The following is a 24,277-nucleotide window of genomic DNA, read 5'->3' on the forward strand; positions in this document are numbered from 1 at the left end:
CAGTGCTCCTCTGAGTGTTGGTCCGAACTAGAGCCCTGTGCAGCGCCCCCTCGGGGAAACTCGAGGTTTGGTTTTAGTTGTACGGATTGCTCATCTGAGTGTGCCCTGAGAAATAGATATGTGCAGCTCCTATCGGGATTTGTCGGCACATTCGGGTGGTGTTGCTGGTTTAGTTTTACCCTGTCGAAATGTCTTGTTGTACCGGGATACCGAGTCTGATCGGAACATCTCGGGTGGAGGTCTATTCCTTCATTGACCGTGAGAGCTTGTGATGGGCTAAGTTGGGACACCCCTGCAGGGTATTATCTTTCGAAAGCCGTGCCCGCGGTTATGGGCAGATGGGAATTTGTTAACGTCCGGTTGTAGAAAACCCGAAGTTGACCTTATTTAAAATACATCAACCGCGTGTGTAACCATGATGGTCTCTTCTCGGCGGAGTCCGGGAAGTGAACACGGTGTTGGAGTTATGCTTGACGTAGGTTGCTATAGGATCACTTCTTGATCATACTTTTATCGACCGTGCTTTGCCCTCTCTTCTCGCTCTCTTTTGCGATTGTAGCCACCATATATGCTAGTCGCTTGCTGCAGCTCCACCTCATTACTCCATCCTTCCTATAAGCTTAAATAGTCTTGATCTCGCGGGTGCGAGATTGCTGAGTCCCCGTGGCTCACAGATACTTCCAAAACCAGTTTGCAGGTGCCTATGTTACCGTGCAGATGACGCAACCAAGCTCAAGGAGGAGCTCGATGAAGATCTTGCCCTTTGTGTTGTTTCGTTCTAGTTGATCAGTAGTGGAGCCCAGTTGGGGTCGATCGGGGACCTTTGTCGCATTTGGGGTTCTTCTTTTATTTTGGTTCCGTAGTCGGACCTTGATTGTATCTGGATGATGTAATGCTTTATTCATGTAATTGTGTGAAGTGGCGATTGTAAGCCAACTATGTATCTCTTTCCCTTATGTGTTACATGGGTTGTGTGAAGATTACCTCACTTGCGACATTGCTTTCAATGCGGTTATGCCTCTAAGTCGTGCTTCGACACGTGGGAGATATAGCCGCATCGAGGGCGTTACAGTGGTGCACCCCTGCAGGGAAGTTAATCTATTCGAATAGCCGTGATCTTCGGTAATAGGACGACTTGGAGTTGTACCTTGACCTTATGACAACTAGAACCGGATACTTAATAAAGCACACCCTTCCAAGTGCCAGATACAACCGGTGATCGCTCTCTAACAGAGCAACGAGGAGAGGATCGCCGGGTAGGATTATGCTATGCTATGCTACTTGGAGGACTTCAGTCTACTCTCTTCTACATGCTACAAGACGGAGGCTGCCAGAAGCGTAGTCTTCGAAAGGACTAGCTATCCCCCCTTATCCCGGCTTTCTGCAGTTCAGTCCACATATAATAGCCTTATTCCACATATAATGCGACGTGTTTATCTTTCGAGGCTGGCCATGACCCAGGAAAGTGTGTCCGGACAAAGGGGATCGAGCGTGTTGGGAAATGTGGTGCACCCCTGCAGGGAAGTTAATCTATTCGAATAGTCGTGATCTTCGGTAACATGATGACTTGGAGTTGTACCTTGACCTTATGACAACTAGAACCAGATACTTAATAAAACACACCCTTCCAAGTGCCAGATACAACCGGTGATCGCTCTCTCACAGGGCGACGAGGAGAGGATCATCGGGTAGAATTATGCTATGCGATGCTACTTGATGAACTTACCATCTATTCTCTTCTTCTGCTGCAAGATGGAGGTTACCAGAAGCGCAGTCTTCGATAGGACTAGCTATCCCCTTCTTATTCCGGCATTCTGCAGTTCAGTCCACATATGCTACCCCTTTTCCATTTGACACCAATGCATGCATATGTAGTGTAGCTCCTTGCTGCGAGTACTTTGGATGAGTACTCACGGTTGCTTTGCTCCCTCTTTTCCCTCTTTCTATACCCGATTGCTGCGACCAGACGATGGAGTCCAGGAGCTAGACGCCACTGTCGATGACGACTGCTACTACTCGGGAGGTGCCTACTACTACGCGCAGGCCGCTGACGACAACCAGGAGTAGTTTAGGAGGATCCCAGGCAGGAGGCCTGCGCCTCTTTCGATTTGTATCCCAGTTTGTGCTAGTCTTCTTAAGGCAAACTTGTTTAACTTATGCCTGTACTCAGATATTGTTGCTTCCGCTGACTCATCCATGATCGAGCTCATGTATTCGAGCCCTCGAGGCCCCTGGCTTGTAATATGATGCTTGTATGACTTATTTTATTTGTAGAGTTGTGTTGTGATATCTTCCCGTGAGTCCCTGATGTTGATCGTACACGTTTGCGTGTATGATTAGTCTACGGTTGAATCGAGGACGTCACAAATACTCCATGGAGTATATTGTTTCCTTGCATCAAAGTAGTTTGAGATGGTCGGACGATATGGTCAGCAACCGTGTTGAGTCTATTAGTAGAATCTTTTGTAAAGATCTTGAAGCTAACCTTGAGAAGGCATACATGTCTACATTGCCGAATTCGCTCAGCCTCCTTAATTTTCGGCAACAAGACATTCTCGCCAAAATTTAGTCTGGATAGATCAAGTTGGACGAGACGAAGACAATTAAACAACTCCATTACGTCAGACTCGATGACATCCCAAAAGTTCTGACAGAATTCTGCGAAAGCCATCAGGGCCTGGAGCTTTGTTATGTTCCAACTGGAATACTGCAGCTCTCATCTCCTCTTCGGAGAAATGTGTCATGCAGATATATATATTTTGATGTGACTTGTGGGATATTGTATGTTCTGGTCTCATCGAGGGTGAAATTCCAAAACCTCGAACGGAGACTTGTAGTATTTGGAGATATAAGGTTTTAGCTCTGACTGACATTTGATCCGCCCCTTATCTTGTTGGAGACTAAAATACACTTCTTGTTCTCTTCCTATGCTGATGATTGGCAATCATTTGGAAGTATTGTGTATTGTTGTCTCCCTCAAAGATGAAGTCTACTTTTGATCTGTGGTACCACTTGATTTTCTCTTCCCGCATTAGGCGTGCAAGTTATTATGTTTGGATTGCAACTTATATTTGGAATGTTGTTGCGTTGGAATATTTATCTTTGGACTTTTCATGAATTGTACTATTTAGGATTCTTGATGCATTGGAATAATATATATGTTTTTTAAAAAGAGCCATGTTTTGAGGGATAGGGTTGGATAACGTCCGCCCGACCAGATGTTTGCGGATATGTCCGTGGGCATTTGGGGCGTCTGTTCGATGAACGCCACTAGATGTGCCGTAAGGACGATGTTGCCCGCACTGCCCATTTGGGTCCTATAAACCGAAAACCGAATCCGAACCGACTAGATTTGACTGACTTGTCAGGTGATCGGCCTTTTTGTTTTTCGGTTCAGTTTCTGTTCACACCGGGTTTTTTTTGTTCTGGTTTTCGATGTAAATTCAGGTTTCCTTGGCCAATGACCCGAATAACCCACTTTTTTGTGGGTGAATGAATAGCCCACGTAACCCAAAATAAGATTAAAAAGCCTTCTTATGCCTCAAAACAGGCCCGTCTGGCCAACTCATACAGCAAATCCATGGGCAATTCCTAACCGGCGCATGCACCAGCATATACACATGATAGACTGCAAAAAATGGTGTGTGATCCGTGATTCGAACCAGCGTTGCGGGTCACCACATATAGACGTGTAACCAACTCGACCACCACAAGAGTTGCGATAAGATGCATGTTTTCATCGATTTCTATATTTCTCTTTTCCCCTTTTTTCATTTTTTCTCTATCATTTTCTACTTTCTTTTTCCACATTCGTAATTGTTTTCTTCAAATAGATGAACTTCTTTTCTAAATCCTTGAACTGAGTTTTACGAAACTCATGATTTTTTTTCAAATTGATGACCTTTTTCAAAATTTAGGAACTTATTTTCAAATTTGATGAGCCTTTTACAATTTTTTGAACCTTTTCTCAAAATTGATGAACCTTTTTCAAATCAATGAACTTTAAAAAAAATCAATGAACCTTTTCCAAATTAGATGAACTTTTTCAAATTGATGATTTTTTTTCAAATTCGACAAACTTTTTCGATTTTGGTGAACCTTTTTTTTTGCATGCTCATGAACTTTATTGGTAATATGTGAACATGTTTCCAATATTTAGAAAATATAAACACTATAGTGTGATGCGCAATAAATTGCGCGTCTAGTTACTATGCTTTAAAGACTTCACGCTGTCAATGTTCACAAGCATTAAGTTGTTTCAGTGGTTAGCCTTTAGACTAGCCACAATGGGCAGTAACATAAAGTAGTAACATGCCCATGTTCTGGGTAGTAACATATGTGTGATAACATGCAATACTTCATTTATTATGCTATAGACTCATCTTGCATTGATATGTGTGATGTTACTCATACTAGTAGTAACTAGCTACGTTACTACATGCCTCTCTTTCTTCATTTATTGCTTGCCACATCATCTATTTTATCTAGATATGTGTGATGTTACTACCTATATTACTCTCATTGTAAGACGAGTCACAATGGTGAGTAACTTAGACTAGTAACATCACATTTTACTAGACTATATTAGTACCTCCATAGTGGATAGTAACATATGTGTGTTGTAATGTTATGGTTCATTTATTAGCCTATAAACTCATATTGTGTTGGTATGTGTGATGTTACAGTAACTAGCTAAGTTACCACCATCACCTCTCTCATCATTGAATATGTGCCACATAAGCAAAATTATCTTAAAAAGCGTGATGTTACTAGTGATGTTATGCTAGTCATAGTGGGGAGTAACTTAGACTAGTAACATGCATATGTTACTAGTCTATATTACTATCTTCATAGTGGAGAGTAACATATACTCCCTCTGTTCCTAAATATAGGGTATATAGTTTTTGGCACGGAAATTAAAGAACACACGTGGAGTGAAAATTTCACAAGTTTTGGGTGAGGTTACACCTGACTAATTGACATGAGAAAATAGAGAAGCTTGCCTAATGTAAGTAAATGTAATCAAATCTCTAAAAAAAATATCCAAATGAGTGGTGCAACGCAAGACACCTTATATTTTAGATTTTTTTCCCAAAAATCTATACTCCTTATATCAAAGAACGAAGGGAGTATGTGGTATCATGCAAGACATCATTTATTAAGATGTAGACTCATTTTGTCTTGAGATGCGTTATTTTACGGTAACACATTATGTTACTCCAAACACCTCTCTCCTCATTAAGTACATGCCACATAAGCAAATTTTTCTTGGGATGTACTCCCTCCGTTTCTAAATATTTGTCTTTCTAGATATTTCAACAAGTGACTACATACGGAACAAAATAAGTAAATCTACACTCTAAAATATGTCTACATACATCCGTATGTGGTAGTCCATATGAAATGTCTAGAAAGACAAATACTTAGAAACGGAGAGAGTATTACGTTACTTGCTAAGTTACTTCCACTGTGACCAGCCTTACTCACACTGTGGCGCCAGCCTAAGTAGTCTTACGTATCGAAGCTCGAGGTCGCGAGTACGAATCCCAGTGGCGTGGTATTTTTGGCGGTCTTTTTTTCGCGTTTCGCGTTGCGCCTTGCGCGGTCGTGGGCCGGCCCATCCAGCGGCTGCTGCGGGCGCCCGTTCCCTTGCGCGGCGCTGAAGGCGCGCAATAGGAAGCTCCCAAATCCATGGCCCAACTACTCTAACCCTCGGCTTGTGGCCCAGCCGTCCGTGCTGTGGCCCCCGATCCATGTCTCCGCCTCCGTTCCTCGGCTTCTCGTGCTTTCCGTTTTGCCCAGTTTGCTGCCCAAGAAGCCTGACGCTGAGAGCAGTTCGTCCATAAATAAGTTCTCCAGAAACCCCGAAACCCCGCGACCACCGCCTCGCCGCTTCCCCGACCGAGTGCGCTGACCGACGACGCCTCCGCTACCGCCTCTCACCCCTCGCCGCGCGCGACCGACGCCCACAGCGTTACGATGGTGACAGACGCGGCCGCGATGGCGGTCGTGAAGGCCGCGCGCCCCGTCTTCCGCGGCGCCCACGACAGCGTGGCGTTCGCCGCAAACGCCGCGTTCCTCGCCGCGGGGTACTCGCTCTGCGCCGTCGGCCCTGCCGCGCTCACCGACCCCCTTCCCGCAGGTGCGTTCCGCTTTACGCCCTTAGCCCTAGCCCCTAGGGTTACTTATATGATTTAAGTGTGACCGTACTATCGCCTACTTGTTAGGGTTGAGTTCCCGGGTGGATGGATGTAGAACTATAATTCGTTTATATTCAGGTGTTAATGGTGCAAGGTCCTGAACCAGTAGCAGTTTGTGCTGCTTCAGGCGTAATTGGCTGACTTGGGAAATTTGTCCCTGAGTCAATCAAAATGTTAACAGCTTAATTGTTTCTGTAAATTCACTCGGATCCTTTCAGTCCCTTCCCTAGATCTATGGTCTATGGTTTGATCTTCTCTGGTAGTAATATAACACTTTGGAATTCTGAATCAGCTTACCGCTTCTTGTACTGTTGTTTGCGTTTATATGTTCTGATCTAAAGTTAGCAGTTCAATCCATCCAGTTGAGTGAAATTCCTATTTCAGAGTTAGTATTTGCATGTGTGACTGAACCTTGTAAACACAATATTCTTATCTGCTTTAGTGAGAGGGGTCGGCCCCTTTATATTGTAGACAAGACTTGACCTACAAGCCGGTTAATCTATTCAAACTCTAATAAGATCTCTAAACGGACATAACCCTAATTACTGAAAAGTAGATAAAAGTAAACAGCAATATTCGTCTTTTCTAGCAAAGTTGCTTAATCATTAGGACTCTAATTAAGGGAGAAGACTCCATGCTTGATAGGCTGGCCAACTTAACATTATTGACTTACCAAAGAAACATGATTTTATCTGGTAAGCCAATAAGGCACGGTGAAGTTGAGTCGGTATTCAAGGAAAACCGGTGGGAAAAAAAATCAATAAAACCGAGGTGGAATGGGGAGAGAGGTAGGTAGGGTGAGGTGAGGGGAGTTGGACGAAAAGATGACGTAAGACAGAGATAAGTATTTTTTTAAGTAGGAGAGATAAAATTAGGATTGTTTTCTAGTCAAACTTATCTTAATAGGCAGGAATAGACATCTAAATTTGGAAACTTAGCTTTAAGCTAAATAGTTGTTGCCAGTCGTGGGGAGCTGGAATATTCCAGTCATTAAAAGAATGCAACACGTGGCTTCTTATTCCTGCTTGTATTGTGGAACTAATTTACCAGTCATTCTGGCTGGAATATACCAAGTGTAAGTTCCAGTGGGAGATTAAAGTCTGTAATTGGTTCACTCATGGGAATTTAGTTAGATTTTGTTGTGAGGTGAAAGAGGAAAGTGACTCCTGTGCAGACTGCAGAGTTCTGACTTGTATTGTAATTGCCAGCCTTTCATTATATAACTAATGTTTTTATTTTGCTTAATTCTAGTTGACGAGGAGGTGGGAATTGATGGGTGGAACACTATGGACAATTGCTATGCCTTTCTGTACTCCAAGGAGGAGGGGGGCAAGAAGAAGCGCATTTTAGTGAAATGTCTAGTGATTGATGACTTCCTTGCTATTGATGCGCTGGATCTTGAGGCACAACACAAGGAACCCTGCAATGTCCAGATAAAGTATGTTCCAGTCTTACTTGTTATTATTATTTAGACATTCTTAGGTTCCATGTGATTTGCTTATTGTTATAACATTACTAGAACACAATGGACACTAGCAGCATTAGACTATGCCAGAGCAATGTAATAACTTACTGGAACACATGTTACTTGCTTCATGAAATATGATTCGTGATCTAAGACATGTATGTTATGTGCTAATCTTCACTCCAATTAATATTTCAGTTGGTAGTGATGATTTGTTCACCTTCCCACTATTTGGTTACTAAGTGGGGCTAAATTGTAAATTTGCTTTGCTACTATACGTATTTCAGTTTGTGGTGATGGCCCATTTACTCTGTCACCATCCTTTCCACCTGGACTAACTAAAATATTTGGTAAAATAATAACATGAATTGTAAGCCATGCCATTTTAACTCAACGCCTGTTTCCATGTTCTTTTTTTACGCGTGTGGAGATTTTTTTATATGTAAGATTACTCCGATGGTTTTTTGTGCTTTGTTGTATGCACATGAACAGTGGTAGTCAGTACGAAACACATTCTTTTGTTAAGTAGCTTCACTTGTATTAACTAGCATTATAGAAATGATGTTGCTATAAACTGAACAGTATAAATGATGTAACAAGTAAGGACGAGCTGGACTTGCAGGGTCCGTTTATGATTTCTGCTAACATGTTAGTGTGCTATAAATACCTTAGTGTAGAAATGTATTTTGTTCAATTGAGTATGATTTTCTGCACAAGCTATGGATATGTATCCACGGTTTGATACAAGGTGCAGTAAGTAATATTGCATCCATTTCTAATTTCTTTGTTAAGCAAGACCCAGTACAGCCAACAGGACAATTCTTTCGTGTTTTAGTTTATCATTATGTAAAATATTTTGGGTGGCTGCTCTGTTGGCTGGCCTTCTGTTGAATAGTTCTGCTCAAATGTGGATCTTCCAGTTTATAGTCGTGAGTTTTTGACTCTGGTTCCTCGTATATAGTGTGAAGGATTTCTTCTCTGAAGAACAGCCGAAGAATTATAAGGATATGTACAAGAATTTTCCGGGCTTCATTAACACCCTTAACTCAAGCTTATTAGTTGAATTGGATGGTAAGGCTGCTGCTGCTGCTGCTGCCCAGAAGCCTGATGTTGAGAGCAGTTCATCAATAAACAGGTAGTTCTGTTTATCTTCTTGCGAACAGAAAATCTAGTATATCGCCCTCTGTAAATACTTCCATGTTGCATTTTTTTGCTTTGTACGAATGAAACAATATCATTGTTTCGGAAATTTGGGCTTTTTTGGTTATGTTCTGATGGTTTTCCTCCTTTGCCTAGAATTTTACTTTCAAAGCTTTTCTGTTGTAGCTGACTCCATTTGCTAGTAATTCTCTAACATGTGGCACTTCTCCTTCCAGTTCTGAAAATGTTCTGCGGGATACAAGGACTACTGAACCTGCTGGGTATGAGAACCATCATAGGATATCTTGGTCCAGTATCCAGCTACAACAGAAAAGCTTTGAAATACTTTTTTTGTGTATGTAGGGTTCTAGGGAATTAGATGAGAACCTGCTGGGTATCCAGCTACAACAGAAAACCCAATTTCTAGAACCCTACATTTCCTCTTCTTCTTTTGTGTGTCACTCCTTTATTACTTTTTTTGTACTCTGTCGTTATTTTTATTGTGTCCTGTCCAATATAATTAGAATCTAAATGTATTTGGGTTTCTAGAAATAGTAGGATATCATGACAGAAAAGAGAAGACACAGTGCGCTAAGGCTTAGCCACTAGTTAGTCTTTTCTAGTTTTTTGCTGCCTTCTTTCAAGCCTACACCGCCTCAATCACAAGCTGAATGTCTTGGTCCATACCTTCGGTCTTGATATCATCTGGCCTTGTTCAATTTTGATGAGCATGCACGTCCTTGCACATATTCTATTGCCATCTAATTTTAGTACAACTTCATAATTTTAGTACTACAGCCTATTGATATGGTTAATCTATACTGTCTTGATTAATGCAAATTCTCTTGATGTATGTTGGAAGTAAACAAAAGAATATCCGTGGAGTCATTACTGATGTTACTTTGGATATAACATATGTTACTGATAGCATTTGTGGCATATATAATATATAATGTATCTTTACACTCATTTATGAATCACGTTGATAAAGTACAAGAATGAATATATATATATATATATATATATATATATATATACACACACATATATATTCTCCCAAAAATTTGATTAAGATGACAGTGAACTCATGTCCATATGTACCCCCTTGTGAGTTTATAGATTCCGACATTCTCGAATTTCTCAAAAACATTATGGACTACAAAATTTTAGTTTAGGCATATATACAAAATCTCAATAGAAATTATGATCATATTTGTTCTTTATACATAAAAAAAATATAAGAGAATTTTGCTTCGTTTCACCCCCCAAGGAAAGTTTACGGATTTCGATGCAGATTAGAAGGGGGGGAGTACCGAAGCAAAACTCATAACGTCTTTTTGTTGTATAACTTATACTCCTGTCATTTTGCTACATCATGCATATGATTTTTTTTGAAACATGTGCCTGAATTACCATTTTATAGTACTATGAATTTCCTGAGAATTTTTCTGAATTTACAAGTGCACAAACTAGTGAAGGAGTTCATGTGAACTTATGTTTGGTTTTACCAAAATTTGCACTCCCTAGCGCTCTTGTAGGATAAATAGGCTATTAGTGAATCGGTTATAGGATATTGATAACGGGGCTAATATTTCCTTTTATGTATTGTGGTACAGCCTGATATATCCTCCAGTAGCTCCGTTTGGTCATGATGACACCTTCCGTGCTCCTGGTGCAGGCTTCTACCCTCACAGGCCTGTCTCCTACCATCATGTACGTGTAAAAACATCGACAGATCAGTACTTCCACACATAATTAACCATGTGTCTTATTGTTCGCAGTGGTGGGCCGGGTGGTAGTATGCACGTTGGTAATATGTTGTCAACTGAATACCTATTGAATCTCTTTACATTTGTACCTCTGTACTGTCTCTAACTTACAACCTATTTGATTACTACAGGCCCAAATGATCCACGCTTCTTTCCTTCAAATCCTTTTCCCGCTCCTTTTGGTGGTCCTGGGTATGTTCAGTTCTCCTATTTAATTGAAGTATTTGTTTTGTCATCTCTGCTGCTGTCGTAAACGGAATCAATATTTCATAACAGGAGTGTTCCACCTGGCGGCCGTTACGATCCAATCGGCCCGCCAGATGTTCCAGGATTTGAACCATCTCGCTTTGTGAGGTAAGTTGGTTATTCTTAACATGTTTGATAGACCCACTTTATGCTTGGCAACTGGCAAGGCTCAAGATGGCCTATTATTGTACTTTATTTATAACGCTTTAGAAAGGTCTTCTATCTCAAGGAAGAAACAAACCATTCTTATAGTTCATTTTTTGTCGTGCTAACTTGCATCCAGTGCAACATTCAGTATAATACATATGTCAATACGTCATGGAAGTCATAGTAGTATAATTGAAGGTGATTATTTCTACTTGATGAACAGCTGATGCCAACCTCCTCATTTGCTGTTCACGCAGGCGTCCGAGGCATCCAGGTGGAAGCACTCACCCAGACCTCGAGTTCTTCCAGCAAGGCCCAGACTTCTGAGACTCGGCTTCATGCCCACCTGCACCTGCACCCTGCGCTGAATGACTTTGCTTTGTTGCTGTGCGCTCATGAACTTTGTTTCAGTAGACCCTGCTTGAGTAGTTGGGAACATGAATGTAAAACTTTTGTATTCACCTTCTAGACAGTGCTTTGTGACGGTTGACTGTACAATTGTATATAGACCTGTCTTCGTATCCCTCTGTGCTTCTTACCTATGTACTCCCTCCGTCCTGAAAAACACGTCGCAGGTGTAGTTCATTGCCAGTTTTATAAAAAAAGCCCTCGTAGTTTCAAAACAATCACAAACAAGCCCTTCCACCCCGTCTTCTTCCTCCGCCGTCGCCCGTGCGTCTGCAGGGGGCGGCGGCGCCGCCAAGCTGCGCGATTTGCAGCCCACCAGGAAGTGTTCCGCCTCCGTCGCCACGTACCTTCAACGCAGCTGCCGTCGCCAAGTACTTACTCCGCCACCGCCGCGTCGCCAAGTACTTACTCCGCCACCGCCGCGATCCCATCCCGCAGCGATTACCTGCGAGCGTCGCTGGAATTTCAACCACGATCCGGTGGAGCAGGAGCTCCCTCTCATCGTCCTCGAGCTCCCGCGAGTCCTCCTCGTGCTCCTGCAGTCCACCTTGAGCTGCCTCCCGTGCGCCACCGCGACCCACCTACGGGCATCGTCGGAGCCGGCCTCCACGATCCGGTGGACAGGAGCTCGCGCGCGTCCTCCGTGGTCTCCCACGTGTCGCCGTGGTGCTCCTTCTCTGCCTGCGTGCCCGCCGGTGGTGCTAGCCCGTGCTGCTGCATCTTGTTTCTCCTCTGTTTCTCCCCTGCCACCGGTGGAGCTAACCCGTGCTGCTGCTGCTCCTCTTCCCGTGTTGATGCTACTGCTCTGCCTGTGCTTCTGTTGCTGATCCGTGCCGTGTTGCTGTTGTTGCTGTTGACTCCCGCCGTGACTGCTGCTGCTGGTGCTATTTGCACTCTGAAGAAGGTACTCCATCAGAGTACTGCTACCTGACAATTTGTGAAATTGATTTACTGTTAACTAAAAGCTTTCAATTAATAGCAAGGCCTCGAGTAAATTTAAGCAATTGCCTTGTTTGCAAATACTCCAATGATGATCAAATGAAGTGTTTGTTTCCTTTGTGCATGGTTCTTTCCAAAATGTGGGAAAAACTAACGGAAAAAAGCATGATCAAACATTTACCATGGTTCTTTCCAAAATGATGATAAATTGAAGTGTTTGTTTCCTTTGGGAGTAATTGTTTCAGACATATTAAAACGTTAAGACTGCTGACTGTTGCTCCTTCCCAAATTGTGGGAAAAACTAACTGAAAAAGGAGAATATGGACAAGTTTCTGAAAACACTTCTCTGGATGAGCATACCTATAGTTAGGAAACAAACACTTCAATTCTAGCATAAACTTCAGATCTCACTGCTTCAGAAATGATTTCAGAGCCACAATGTACTCCATGCCAAAGTATTTCCTGCGGAGAAAAAACAAAAATAAACAAACATAAATTACTTAATGAAAGCTTGGGTATAAAGTGGAGTACATATAAATTCAGTTATTTGAATCATTCAAATTCAAATGCATGCATGTTGGTTACACAAATGCATGTTGTATGCCTTGTCTAATCCTTGTATATAAACTCCTTGTTGGAACTTATTTGGATTAATTTGAATTAATCAGAATAATCTGAAAATTTTGGTCACTGCAGGGCCACTACACTACTATACATGGCCACTACACCGCTCCATGTCAGTACTGTTCAGAAACAAACTTGGCTGAAAATTCAGTCATTCTAAAATTTTCTTCAGTCAGTTTACTCCTAAAATTCAGTAAACAACTACTCTGCATACATGCTGGAGATCAACATCAACAGCTACTCTGCATATTTTCCAATATGTTTCAAAGATATGCACACTACTGTACTTGGCGGAGTATGTCTAACATTTGCAGCTACACTCATTTATAAGAAGAATGCATTTTTTTCTTCTTTTTCAGTTTATTTCCATTATATACCCAGTCACCTAGGCAATACCAAAATGATAGGCAACAGCTAATTTGGTTAGTTGAATTTGTTTCTGATAAGAATAAACCTAAAGGACAGGAAACTTCACTGGAACTAAAACTAAATTTGTGATGCACACAACAAACAGAACTTTTTTGCATCTAAGAAAACCTCATGGATTGTCCTAAATACTCCGTGTCAATAATTGGTTTTATTTAGTTAAGAGGTCCATTTCATGCTATCAAGGACACTTCCAGTTTTTCTTAGTTTCATCAAAGGTTCATCAATACAGATGCTAAAATCTAGCATATCTCATGGAATGGATCAGCTTAAAGCCTAAAATAAGAAGTCTAGATAGGAACACTTAAAGACCATCTCCAGAATAGTCACACAATAATTTGCAAGAAATAATACTTTCTATACTTTACTAAATAAAATGACTTACTCCAAAGATAGGTTATTGCTACTGTCAAAATTTGTTTCAAACAGTTTTCTGTCAACTTGTGAGCAGGAAAATGGCTTCAGAAAATTCAGTTAACTGAGACTACAGTGAATATTCAGTTTTCTATCAATTTAAATGGATCCATCCAATATCTGTAGTCCAAGTTTAAATGGGCTGCAGTCATGTCCAAGTTTAACTGAATATGTGCGTGCACGTCTACACTGTTCTGCTCTGCATTCATCCAACGACATTACCGATGTTGACTTGACGCCTAACCAAAACGATTTTGCCATCTCCCATCTGTATCCAGCTCCACAGATAGATGGAGATAGCCCCTCCTTGATATCGACCCATGTTGGGAATGACCTCTCACGTTCTATTCTTCAACAAATATCACCGGCCGGCAATAACCAGCTTACACACATTGCAGAAGATAGATTTTCCTTTTTTACTGTTATTATTAAAGATCACCTATGCTCTCTCTCTCTCAGTTCATCTATTATCTAAAACTGCATGCACTAACAAGACAGACATCTAGTATCTGAAACTCCAAAGAAACAAGAAATCTTTGAGGATTGATGGAGTCAAGCAAAACAGCAAGTACAAAAGCCTTTGCAAAATACACTATCCTTACAAACATAATTCCCTTCCTGACAAGAAGCATTTAAAAATTGTAGAAAGAGACGTGTTAACTTACCCTAAGCAAAAGTATAACCATACTCTAAACTCAAGCACTGTCAAAATTAGAGAAGACATGGCTGTTCCAAAACCACGCCCACCAAGAAAAACTGTATCTGCTTCCTGCCCAGAAGCAGTTTGTAGAGTACTGTCAAAATTCAGAATGGTGACTGATTTTTTCAGTAAAGTTCATATGGGAAGGTAATAAATCAGTTTTGATTCTATTGACAGAGTACATTGAACTCTGTCAACAACAAAATTTAGACATCCAGTTTTGTCATAAATAAGAACTCTGCCTAGACATGAATAAGAACTCTGTCTAGCATGGCCATTGACATGTTGATGGCACTTTCTTTGACAACTGAATTTTGACGGTAGTAAAAATGAAAAATTCAGACTTTACCCAATGCAGACTTGCAGAGCACTTGTGCACGAGTCCGATGAGCATGAGGAGGAGCCGTCGTCATCGATGGGCTAGACCTGCAGAGCCACAATATAATCCATGATTCAGTACTGCGCAACAATGAGCAAATCTTATTGAACTTTGAGACAGTACTAATCTCAGAGTCAGAGTTCATGGATGAATTTTGAGACAGTACAAATCTTACTAAAATGTTGGATTTGGGTCGCCTATGTGTACAACTCCGTCAGTAAAAATCATCAGGACAAAGAAGGAAGGAAGATAACAGAATAGAGCATGCCACGGGAGGGGAGGGGAGGGAGGAGGGCGGACCGGAAGAGGGAAGAGCGGCTGGTGCTGCCGGACTTGTGGACGAGCCCGTTGGAGCGGGAGCTGCTGGGCGACAAGGACAAGCTCCTCCTCGGCCACAATCCGGTCCCCAAGAAGAGGGGGGAGGGAGCGTGCTGCGGCGTAGCTCCGACCGGCGGCTTTGGGTTGGGCGGGAACGGCTGCTCCAGGGAGGGAGTCGCGGCTGAGTGAGAGGGGATGGTCCGGGAAGGCAGGAGGCGTCGCGGAGAGCAGATCGACAACGGGAAGGGACAGCTCCTGCTGGCCAAGCTCGGGGAAGGCCGGCCGCCGCCGTCGGAGAGCAGATCGAGAAAAAAAATCGAGCCTTCTCCTTCCCGTGGTTCACCATGGGGAACGAGCAAGGGAACAAGGAGAGGGAAGCAACGCGGTGGAGGTGTGGGGCGAGGCAGCTCCGGCGACGCGCAGGGGAGCCGAGCAGGGGAGCTCCAGCGCGGGGGGAGCCGAGAGGGAGGGCTCCGACGCACAGGGGAGACGAGTGAGGCTGCGAGGGAGACGACCAGGGACCGCGGGTTGTGTCGGGAATTCGCAGAGGGGGTTTTTGTAAAAATGTCACTGCGACATGTTTTTCGGGACGGAGGGAGTATTGTTTTTTCTTTTCACCTAAACTATTGGTGGAGTCCCAACATCTGCAATGTTTTTATCTACGGGCGCTCCAAGCGATCCTCCAAATCTTCTTGTCATGTACTCCCTCCGTAAACTAATATAAGAGCATCTAGATTACTATTTTAGTGATCTAAACACTCTTATATTAGTTTACAGAGGGAGTATATATATTCAACTTGTAAGCATTTTATTACTATGCTGCCTCTACAATAGTTTGCAAAAACGTCTTAAATTATGGGATGGAGGGAGTATTTCATAACCGTTTATGCTCTATTTTACGGGGACTGTTACATGTCGACATTTTTTTTAAAGATACGCCGCCTTGTGAGCCGTCAGGCATGACACAATCTAGTGGCCAAATGCTTTTACTTTGCAACAAATATCTTGTTATAGAAATATTTACAATAGAGGTCGTGTTATAGAATACTCCTTCTGTAAACTAATATAAGAATGTTTAGATTATTATAGAGTAGTAATCTAAACGCTTTTATATTAGTTTACGAAGGGAGTATATTTTTGCAATATAGGTTGTGTTGTGAGATTTTTTTGCAACATAGGTTGTGTTGCAATAAAAGAAATTCTAGCTTCATTTCTTTTGCGGAAAAATTTGCAGTTGAAATGATGTGCAGAAACATCGCCGCCATTGCGTGTGCTATGCAGCAACGCCATCGCTCCCGCTGTTGCAGAGTCATGCCTCGCTTGAAAGTGACTAGTGGTTGGGGCGCCATCTGGTGGCGCCGCATGAGAGGGAGCTGAGCGGTGCCAGGTGGGCTGCGCCCCTTTCACTTTCTTCTCTGTATTTTTTTCTCAAATCAATGGACTTAATTTTGAATCTGGACTTTACAACACCCGGATTTATTAAATGTAGGCCTAAAATTTTGATTCTGTAATTGAGTTTAAGAACTACAAATCACAAAGCCAAACTGTCAGAGGGCTCAAATCTTCTCAATCTTTACCCACACTTGCTAGCACGTAAACATGAAGGCCACACTGATGGACTTGCCGGTGACAACGGCATCGACGACTGCCACCTTTGCTTGCTCTCCACCACGTCCTCCATTTCATAAGCGTATAACCCTCCAAGTCCAATCCCACCCCTCCTTCCCCTAGTTCGTGGCGTGATGTTGTCAAATTGAGATTGTTTCATTTGGTCCCTTAACCTATCTGTCAGTTTCTCTTCTTTTGCCTGGACATAGTAGATCATTGACCTGTGAGTGCAATCATAAATGGCCACAACTATCCACAAACAGCAATAGATACCCCCCCCCCCCCCCCCCGCCCCCGCGCGGCAAAAAAGCAATAGTACCATTTTCAAAGAAGAGAATGCTTATATTCAATAAAGGAAGAATATGACCATCATGTGAGTGTAAACATTAGGACAAATTATCATGTGAGAGTATACATATTTGCATTGGGAAGATGTTCTGCATGATAGTACCTAACGATCTACCACTAAACCAGTATATGTAACCATATGAGTTATACAAGTTCAAGCAGAATAGCCAAACAGAAAAGATCAGCGAGAGAATTCCCTCCATAACAAAGTGATGAAATGCATACCAATGGCCAGGTATAAAAGCTTTCGAGGGTGAACCATGAGAAAGATCATACCTATGTAATCAAACATGTACAGCAAATGATGCCGTCGAGGGCTGTGGCAGTAGAAGAGAGAACCACAGTCAACGTAGAATTTGATATTGATAAAGTCGAAATGTTCCTATTAGGAGGAAATAAAATGCTTCTAGTAAGACTGTCGATAAAGTAGCATTGTGTAACCCGCAAACTGCAGGGCCTCCTAACTAAAATAAAATTGAATATTCTTCGGAGATTCACTTGTCCAGACATTAATTTGCAGTGTAGTTTGACAGAAAGCAAAAGACTCGGATATAATCATAGAACCGCAACATAAAGTTTGAATAGTTGAACTACAACATCCTCTTGACAATTTTTATTTCTTTTTAGTTGCAACTATCATAGGTAATAGAAAACGAATAATGAACGGATGTACTTTTATATAGGATTAAAATATGGAGAGAAAATAAATACATATGGTTTGATAAAATATATGAACACTTAGGAAGAAAATATAGTTGGCTCACACCTTAGAAAGTTGTCCCTAAAATTACAAGATAGCAGACCATGAAGGTTAGCAAGCCAATATAAATGTATGATTGGTTACAAAGCATGGAGCTGCCTTAGCATGGACGAGTTCTTGTTGCTGCCTAGCATAGAGCAACCATGATAGTGCACTAACAAATGCCATACAAATTCATTTCATGGCAGGAAATTGCAGATGCTAGGCTATATGAAACACACACTTACTTAACAATAACTACGATCAAAATTATAGAAGGAACATATCAATAAGATGTTTTTAGAACTACAACATTCTGATTGCCATATCTTTCATAGAAAGGTACATGTCTATCCACCTCATCTTCATTTGAATAAAGCATCCAAATATAAAAATGATACAGAACTATAAATAAGAAGGGGCTAGTGAACATGAAAAGAGGAAACTTATCCATACCACGTCTTTTTAAACCAACGGATCCCTCATCGAGTCATATTTTCTACATCCTACAAATTCTTTAAAGAATAGTACACCATGGCAATAGTAATGAAATTCCTAGAGTTAAACCTATCAAGTTTGGCAGATACATACTTGAATTTGTACCTTTGTTCCTTCCATCTTCTGTCAGTGCAGATTGTGATGCAGAGATCGCAGACCTTTAGCTTGTACTGCAGTTTTATAGAAACTCAGTGCAAGCTACATTCTCCAGCAACAATTATAGATTTGCGTAACAATTTTTTAGCTATATAGAATCATGTAACTGAAATAGTAGTACAGAGCTACAGTGTCATGCTTCCTATTGGCTCTTACATATTAATTGGATTACTATGTAATCATGTTACTGAAACAGTACATAAGCACATGCAGTTTGCATGCCAAGTTTTCTCTAAGAATAAATTTAGGTATATGACACAATAAAATAATAGTAATTGTTCAACAGAAACTGCTACTACCACTTTGATTCCTATGGCGAGTTGAAAATAAGAATAAATTGGATTACTATGTAATCATGTTACTGAAACAATAAGAGTAGTGATAGTTCAACAGAAACTACAAGCAAAAGGCTGGGAACAAACCTGAATCCTTAGATCTATAATTAAAATCTCCACAACTGAAAATAAAAAAGGGGACCAATAGAACAAAACATGGAAACTGAAAAGTAGTTCTTATTTAAACAACCCTTTCCCTCTCACGGTCAAGGGGAATCAATGATACGAGGATGGGGACTGGAACGTGTGGAACCTCCCTTTTATCTGAGAGTTAAAATTAGCCCTACAAAATTTTGTTTGCATTTTAAAAGCCAAGTTAACTATTCAATCACACAGAGGTTGTCCTTTCACTGTTGGTCATGTTCAGGAGCAATTGTATGAAGCAGAAATTCGAGATTAGTTGATATCACAATGTCATCTTGTTGTCAAGAATATGCATATGAAAAAGAGTACAGTGAAAACAATGATTTATCAGAGTAGTTGTGTGCGGTCATTCTAGAAAGTGCACTTGTGGAGAAACTAATCATGCACAACCGAAATAATACCAATCAACAAATTAACCATCAAGAAATATATAGAGAAAAATGGAGATATTATACCCATTCTATACCAGCTGCATGACCTCCTCTGCATCAGAACACAACAGCGATGGCAGGTAGACCAATGCTGCAGCGTTGTCCTAACTCTCCACACTGCTCGATCCTCCAGTTCGCCTATTGTCAACCATTGCATTCCCTCCTCCAAACAGTTTTCCCCCCTTCATTTTATTTTCGTCATGAGACTAAAGACATGCCATCATCTTTATTCCACATAATATCAACAAAAAAATATTCAGTTAGCACAAACATGATGCAAGGCAAGAGTTCAACAGAATATAATCGCAAAACATAAAAACTCCTTTTTACATAAATTGAATAGGGCCAGCTTGCAGATCCAAAATTCACATCACTCGACTCAAAGCATGCATGACAAGGGGATATCAAGGGATGGAGAACCGAATACTCATATGTTTTTACTGGATTATCTCTGTACTGCCTATTTAGTTGATGGATATTGTCCTTGTTGGTCAGGTCTGAACTTTTTAAGAAGAAAGCATGCATAGTTCTTTCAGCAAGTACACATATATGCATCCTGAAACAATAGATAGAAGAGGGGATGTTGTCTGTGCATCCATACATGTGTCGCACCATCTTACTCCATGTCTAAATTAGCAAGATCATAAGAATGGGGGGTTGAGCTACCGTACAACTCACCTTAAAACTCGGCGAGAGAGGACTACCTCGCAGGGAAGAGGGCCTAGATGGGAAGGGAGCGGATAAAACTGGACGCGCTCGGGGAGGGAGGATGCAGAGGAGGCCACCGTAGTTTGTGTCGACGCAGCTCCCCGCGGCCGTGCCGCTGCAGCCGCTATTCTGCCGCACAAGCGTCCCAAGGACCGTCCGGAGCAAATCCCATTGTCCTGCTCCCACAGCACGTCGCCAACAACCTATTCGAATCGGATCCGCGCGACACCGACCGGCCAACCCAGCAACACGCCACCGCTTGTCCACCAAGCTCCGACGCCACCATGACCGGATCCAACCTCCCACCCGTCTTCCTCCGCCTCGATGTCTCCCACGTGGCTCTCAAAGCGCCGCCGCCGTGCTCATCGACGAGAGCCGCCGACACCGAAACGACGAGCCGAGAGGAAAGAAGGGGAGAGAGGATGGGGCGGTGCGCGTGAATCTGGGATATTTGTCTTGCTTCGAAGGGAAGGAAAGGGTCCATCGCTGCCTTTAACCCGGGAAGGTGTTATCTGCCGTAACTCTCTCTCGTCAATACAGTAACAGGGACACGTGGACTGCGCGGTTAGTCGCCCTTACCGCACACGTTAATGCTTTTAATTTGAGGCGAGTGCGCGCTGACGGTTCAGTGTTAGAACCTCGCCCTGCTACAATACCTTTTGAAATCCCTTGCAGCCGCGATCTTTGTAGCCACGATTTGCAACATGGATGCGCCGCAGCCTGCTCCCGTACAACCAGGGCAACTAGTTCGGCAGTTCAGATGAGGCCGGGTGATGTGAGGAAGGAGTGATGCCGATGGTACTAGAAAGGAAAGGGATACGACTTGTGGATGTGCAACGAGGAGATAGGATTGAAAAGGACAAGCGGTTTTGATGGGACTTGTGAGGACAAGCGTCGTTTGCTCGAGGAAGTCCGATGTTTTAACTGTTTATCCGCCGGCTGATCGCTATCATCTCCCCTATTTTATTTGCAAGAATTGTATTTTTCATGTCCACGTACTTAAATTGTTAACATTGGGATGCTGCTAGTTAGAGGAAGAGAGGGAGGGAGAGAGTGAGGGGGAGAGAGAGCAATAGGGTGCATAGCGGCGTCCTGCATGCATGCAAGAGAGAGAGAGAAAGAGAGAGAGAGAGCAGCAATAGGGATGCAGAGCGGGGTCCCGCAAAGGCGCCCTAGAGTGTTGAATTAGCGCAAAAAATAACCTAACACACCATAGCTTAGCTAGAACTAAGGGCATCTTCAACGTCGACCCATATATTTCCTCCCGCATCCGTCCGCGGACGCGGTGGGACTAGTCCGCAGACACGGATGCGGAAGGCGACCATCCTACGTGACATGCATATATTTCAACTACTTTATGAACCAATCGGACGAAATTCGTGCAAACACATTGGACTTTATACAGACCAGACGACATTCATGCAAACACAACGGGTTTTCATTAGATTTCGAACATTTAAAACAAAAAAGAACCGTTCCGACCCGACCCTAAACCTATCATACTGTAGCGTCCGGCGCCCAAGTCCTTGTCGTCCTCCATCCGCCATCTTCATGAGCACCGACGATAAGACCAATGAAGTGAAGCTGCGGTCTCGACGAGAAAGAGTAGAGCAGGGGAGACACACTGACCCACATGGGACACAACGCCCTGCCGCCTCCCGTGCCCTACTCATTCTCGGAGCAGTCTGCGCCTTGTCTGTCGTCGGTGGACGTGAGATCCATGATAGAAATGATGGTGCCCGCTCTGTCGTCGTCCCATCAGGCTGCCTGATAGTTCGGCGGCGGCGCGTAGGAGGCGCAGCTGGCGACCTGGCTTGTTCTCGTCCGCGATCACCTTCAGCCGCGCCTCCGTGGTGGCCGCTTCCTGGCGAGCAGCGGCTTGAGTGCAGATGGCCTCATAGATCGCACGCTGCTTCGCGACGAAGTTAGGGTTCGCCGTAGCCGTGGTTGCCACGGCCTCCTTGCTCGCGCGCTCGCCGTTGATCTGGCGCTCCACCAGCCGGTGCTGCTATAACCAAAAGAGTTGCTGCTATAACCAAAAGAGTAGAAGGTAACAACACAAGGCATTGCAAAACATTTGGAAAAAAGAAAACCAGAAAGTAACTGTAACAATGTACTATGCTATAAACAAAAACCGAAAAATTGTGTCCAAACAGAGTAGATTCTTCTCATCCAATGTATAGTATTTTGCTCATGGATATCGATCGATCCTCCCATGTACAACACCTAGCTTCTATCTGCCGACACACAAACAGATTAAATAAAATACATTTTCATCATGGGTCGTTGTAAGCGGGAAGCAGATCCTCAACGCAAGGTGTATAGATGAATGACCCGAGGGTAGGCGCGGCGAGAGATCGATGGCGTAGTCCGCTATTTGGATAAAGTGAGCCCAAGTAATGCAATTTGGAGGCACCTAAGTAGTAAGCAAACCCGCTATAATGGCTGCCCAGGAAAACAATTTCCCTGTCAGGGTGATAGCCCAAAAAATCCATTCCATAGTAGCAATTTTTATAACCCTCATTACCGTTGATCCCTTCTTCTCCTGCATCAGTGACGCTGTCATCACTAGAGTCCCATCCATTGTCCCCTTTGTCACTTGATTCTTCCATACAGGGATCCAATGTCCAAGACTTGCCAATCTTATCTCCTATAAGGTGTCCGTTATAGTGTCGCTGAAAATCATGCTCGAGGTCATTTTGATGCCTTAGCGCCCACTCTATGGTTTGACATGTCTCTGATGCCTCTTGTAATACCCATACCGAAATTTGGTACCCGTTGACAGCGGTGTAGTAGATCCTCTGCTTTGATTTTCCAAAATACCCATTGGATTTCTGGTGCGTGTCATTATGCGATACCGGTGCCCCCAAAAGATTATCGAATGTTGGGGTTTTGATCACTGCATACTTTCGATCTTGCAATGACAGCCTAAATAATATTAGAGATAGAGGCATTCGGTAAGCAGCAGTTAAGTGAAACACATAAGCTAAAGACATGAGTAAACAAGTTTTTACTAGATAACAAGGATGATACCTCACGATGAAGTCAACATAGCAATGGAGATAGAATGCTCCCCGCCAGTACACAGCATTACGTCGAAGGGCCCTCGGTCCATGCCGCGCATGTGGGTCCGACCACACGTCTGCCACTGTCACTGCCACGTCGCCTTGTCGAATGAAGTGCCTCTCCTGCCACTGGCCAGTTCTTGACGAGAACAGTTGCACTGCGTATAGGTGCGGTGGCCATTCCACGGAGCCCAATGTGGCCACCTCATCCCGATATTCTGATTTCAAAGACGGCGGCAATTTCTCAAAATCCCTGAAGCTGTACACTCTCGTCCATGATGATCCCTCCTTGGCCTTGCAATGTCTCTTGGGAGACTGATATGGCGGCGCCGGCCTCTCAGGCACGTTAGGGAAGCATAGCACGTCGTAGTGCAACGACACCGTTGGGTCGAACATGAGGTACGTGTGGTTGCGGAAAAAGGGTACGGGCGGCGGAGGCACCGTCGCCCACCGCCGCGTCGCGGGGTTGCACGCATGCATCGCGTCCCCGCATGTGTAGAGGACGCGGACCATGCTGCTGCTGATGGGAATGCGGGGGGTCGTCTGCGGCTGCGCGTCGCGGGAGAAGAAGCTATGGCCCTGCTTGTGGAAGAAATTGATGAAGATGCCACGCAGTGGGCGCGGCGCAAGGTAGGCGCGCAGCAGCCCGCGGCCATCTACGACGGCCCGCCAGCTCTTGCAGACGCAGCGGCAGGCGGCGAGCTGCCGCGGAGGGACGTGCCCGAGGACTTGGTCGAGGAGCTCGTCGGGGAGATCCATGTCGAGATATTAGGGTTTTGGAGTCGGGCTAGTGGCTGCGTGGTCAGAGGCGGAGGCGTGAATACTGAACTCGCGTGGTCGGTCGAGTCTTATATGCCAGTCGATTCGTGGTGCTTTCTTCACGTACGGCCAGTTCGAATCACGCACGAACCCGTCTCGTGGCCAAATCCGTGCGTGCCCCCCGACCCGGTTTTGGCCTCCATCCGTGCGTGAATCCGGGAGCCACCCCGACCTTGCTCGGCTCCCTCCTCACCATCCTCGACGTAGCCACCCACCGGCCACCAGCCGACCAGCGTAGCGTTGGCGACCTG

The 24,277-nt window shown here is 43.6% G+C and overlaps 2 protein-coding genes and 2 long non-coding RNA genes across 10 annotated transcripts; 1 reads left to right on the plus strand and 3 right to left on the minus strand.

Annotated features, from left to right (window-relative positions):
- The first annotated feature begins 5,787 nt into the window (after window positions 1-5,787).
- LOC123188349 (probable proteasome inhibitor) lies at window positions 5,788-11,490 on the plus strand. Of its 2 annotated transcripts, XM_044600425.1 has the most exons (9): window positions 5,788-6,142; window positions 7,452-7,638; window positions 8,627-8,800; window positions 9,042-9,086; window positions 10,422-10,499; window positions 10,587-10,615; window positions 10,706-10,766; window positions 10,851-10,928; window positions 11,225-11,490. In XM_044600425.1, the coding sequence occupies exons 1-9, from the start codon at window positions 5,980-5,982 to the stop codon at window positions 11,292-11,294; spliced, it is 885 nt and encodes a 294-aa protein (XP_044456360.1). In that variant the 5' UTR covers window positions 5,788-5,979; the 3' UTR covers window positions 11,295-11,490. The 2 variants fall into 2 exon arrangements, with proteins under 2 accessions (XP_044456360.1, XP_044456361.1); XM_044600426.1 differs by lacking the exon at window positions 9,042-9,086.
- On the minus strand, window positions 11,045-15,770 carry LOC123188350 (uncharacterized). Of its 5 annotated transcripts, none has more exons than XR_006494580.1 (5): window positions 15,033-15,770; window positions 14,828-14,904; window positions 14,444-14,547; window positions 12,675-12,776; window positions 11,045-12,302 (listed from the first exon to the last, which is right to left on the minus strand). It is a non-coding gene; the product is annotated as an uncharacterized lncRNA (long non-coding RNA). The 5 variants fall into 5 exon arrangements; XR_006494577.1 differs by having other exon boundaries at window positions 15,158-15,764; XR_006494579.1 differs by lacking the exon at window positions 14,444-14,547 and having other exon boundaries at window positions 15,033-15,054; window positions 15,158-15,759.
- Window positions 15,771-16,568: 798 nt separating this feature from the next.
- Window positions 16,569-20,747, minus strand: LOC123188351 (uncharacterized). 2 transcript variants are annotated; one of them, XR_006494582.1, is made up of 4 exons: window positions 20,113-20,742; window positions 19,459-19,658; window positions 17,408-18,538; window positions 16,569-16,982 (listed from the first exon to the last, which is right to left on the minus strand). It is a non-coding gene; the product is annotated as an uncharacterized lncRNA (long non-coding RNA). The 2 variants fall into 2 exon arrangements; XR_006494581.1 differs by having other exon boundaries at window positions 17,408-19,658; window positions 20,113-20,747.
- A 1,517-nt stretch (window positions 20,748-22,264) lies between these two features.
- Window positions 22,265-24,009, minus strand: LOC123185157 (uncharacterized). Its single transcript, XM_044597137.1, has 2 exons — window positions 23,176-24,009; window positions 22,265-23,070 (listed from the first exon to the last, which is right to left on the minus strand). Exons 1-2 carry the CDS (start codon window positions 23,964-23,966, stop codon window positions 22,419-22,421), a joined length of 1,443 nt encoding a protein of 480 aa, XP_044453072.1. The 5' UTR covers window positions 23,967-24,009; the 3' UTR covers window positions 22,265-22,418.
- Window positions 24,010-24,277: the final 268 nt, after the last annotated feature.

This window comes from Triticum aestivum, chromosome 2A (genome assembly GCF_018294505.1).
Source record: "Triticum aestivum cultivar Chinese Spring chromosome 2A, IWGSC CS RefSeq v2.1, whole genome shotgun sequence".
Taxonomy (NCBI): domain Eukaryota; kingdom Viridiplantae; phylum Streptophyta; class Magnoliopsida; order Poales; family Poaceae; genus Triticum; species Triticum aestivum.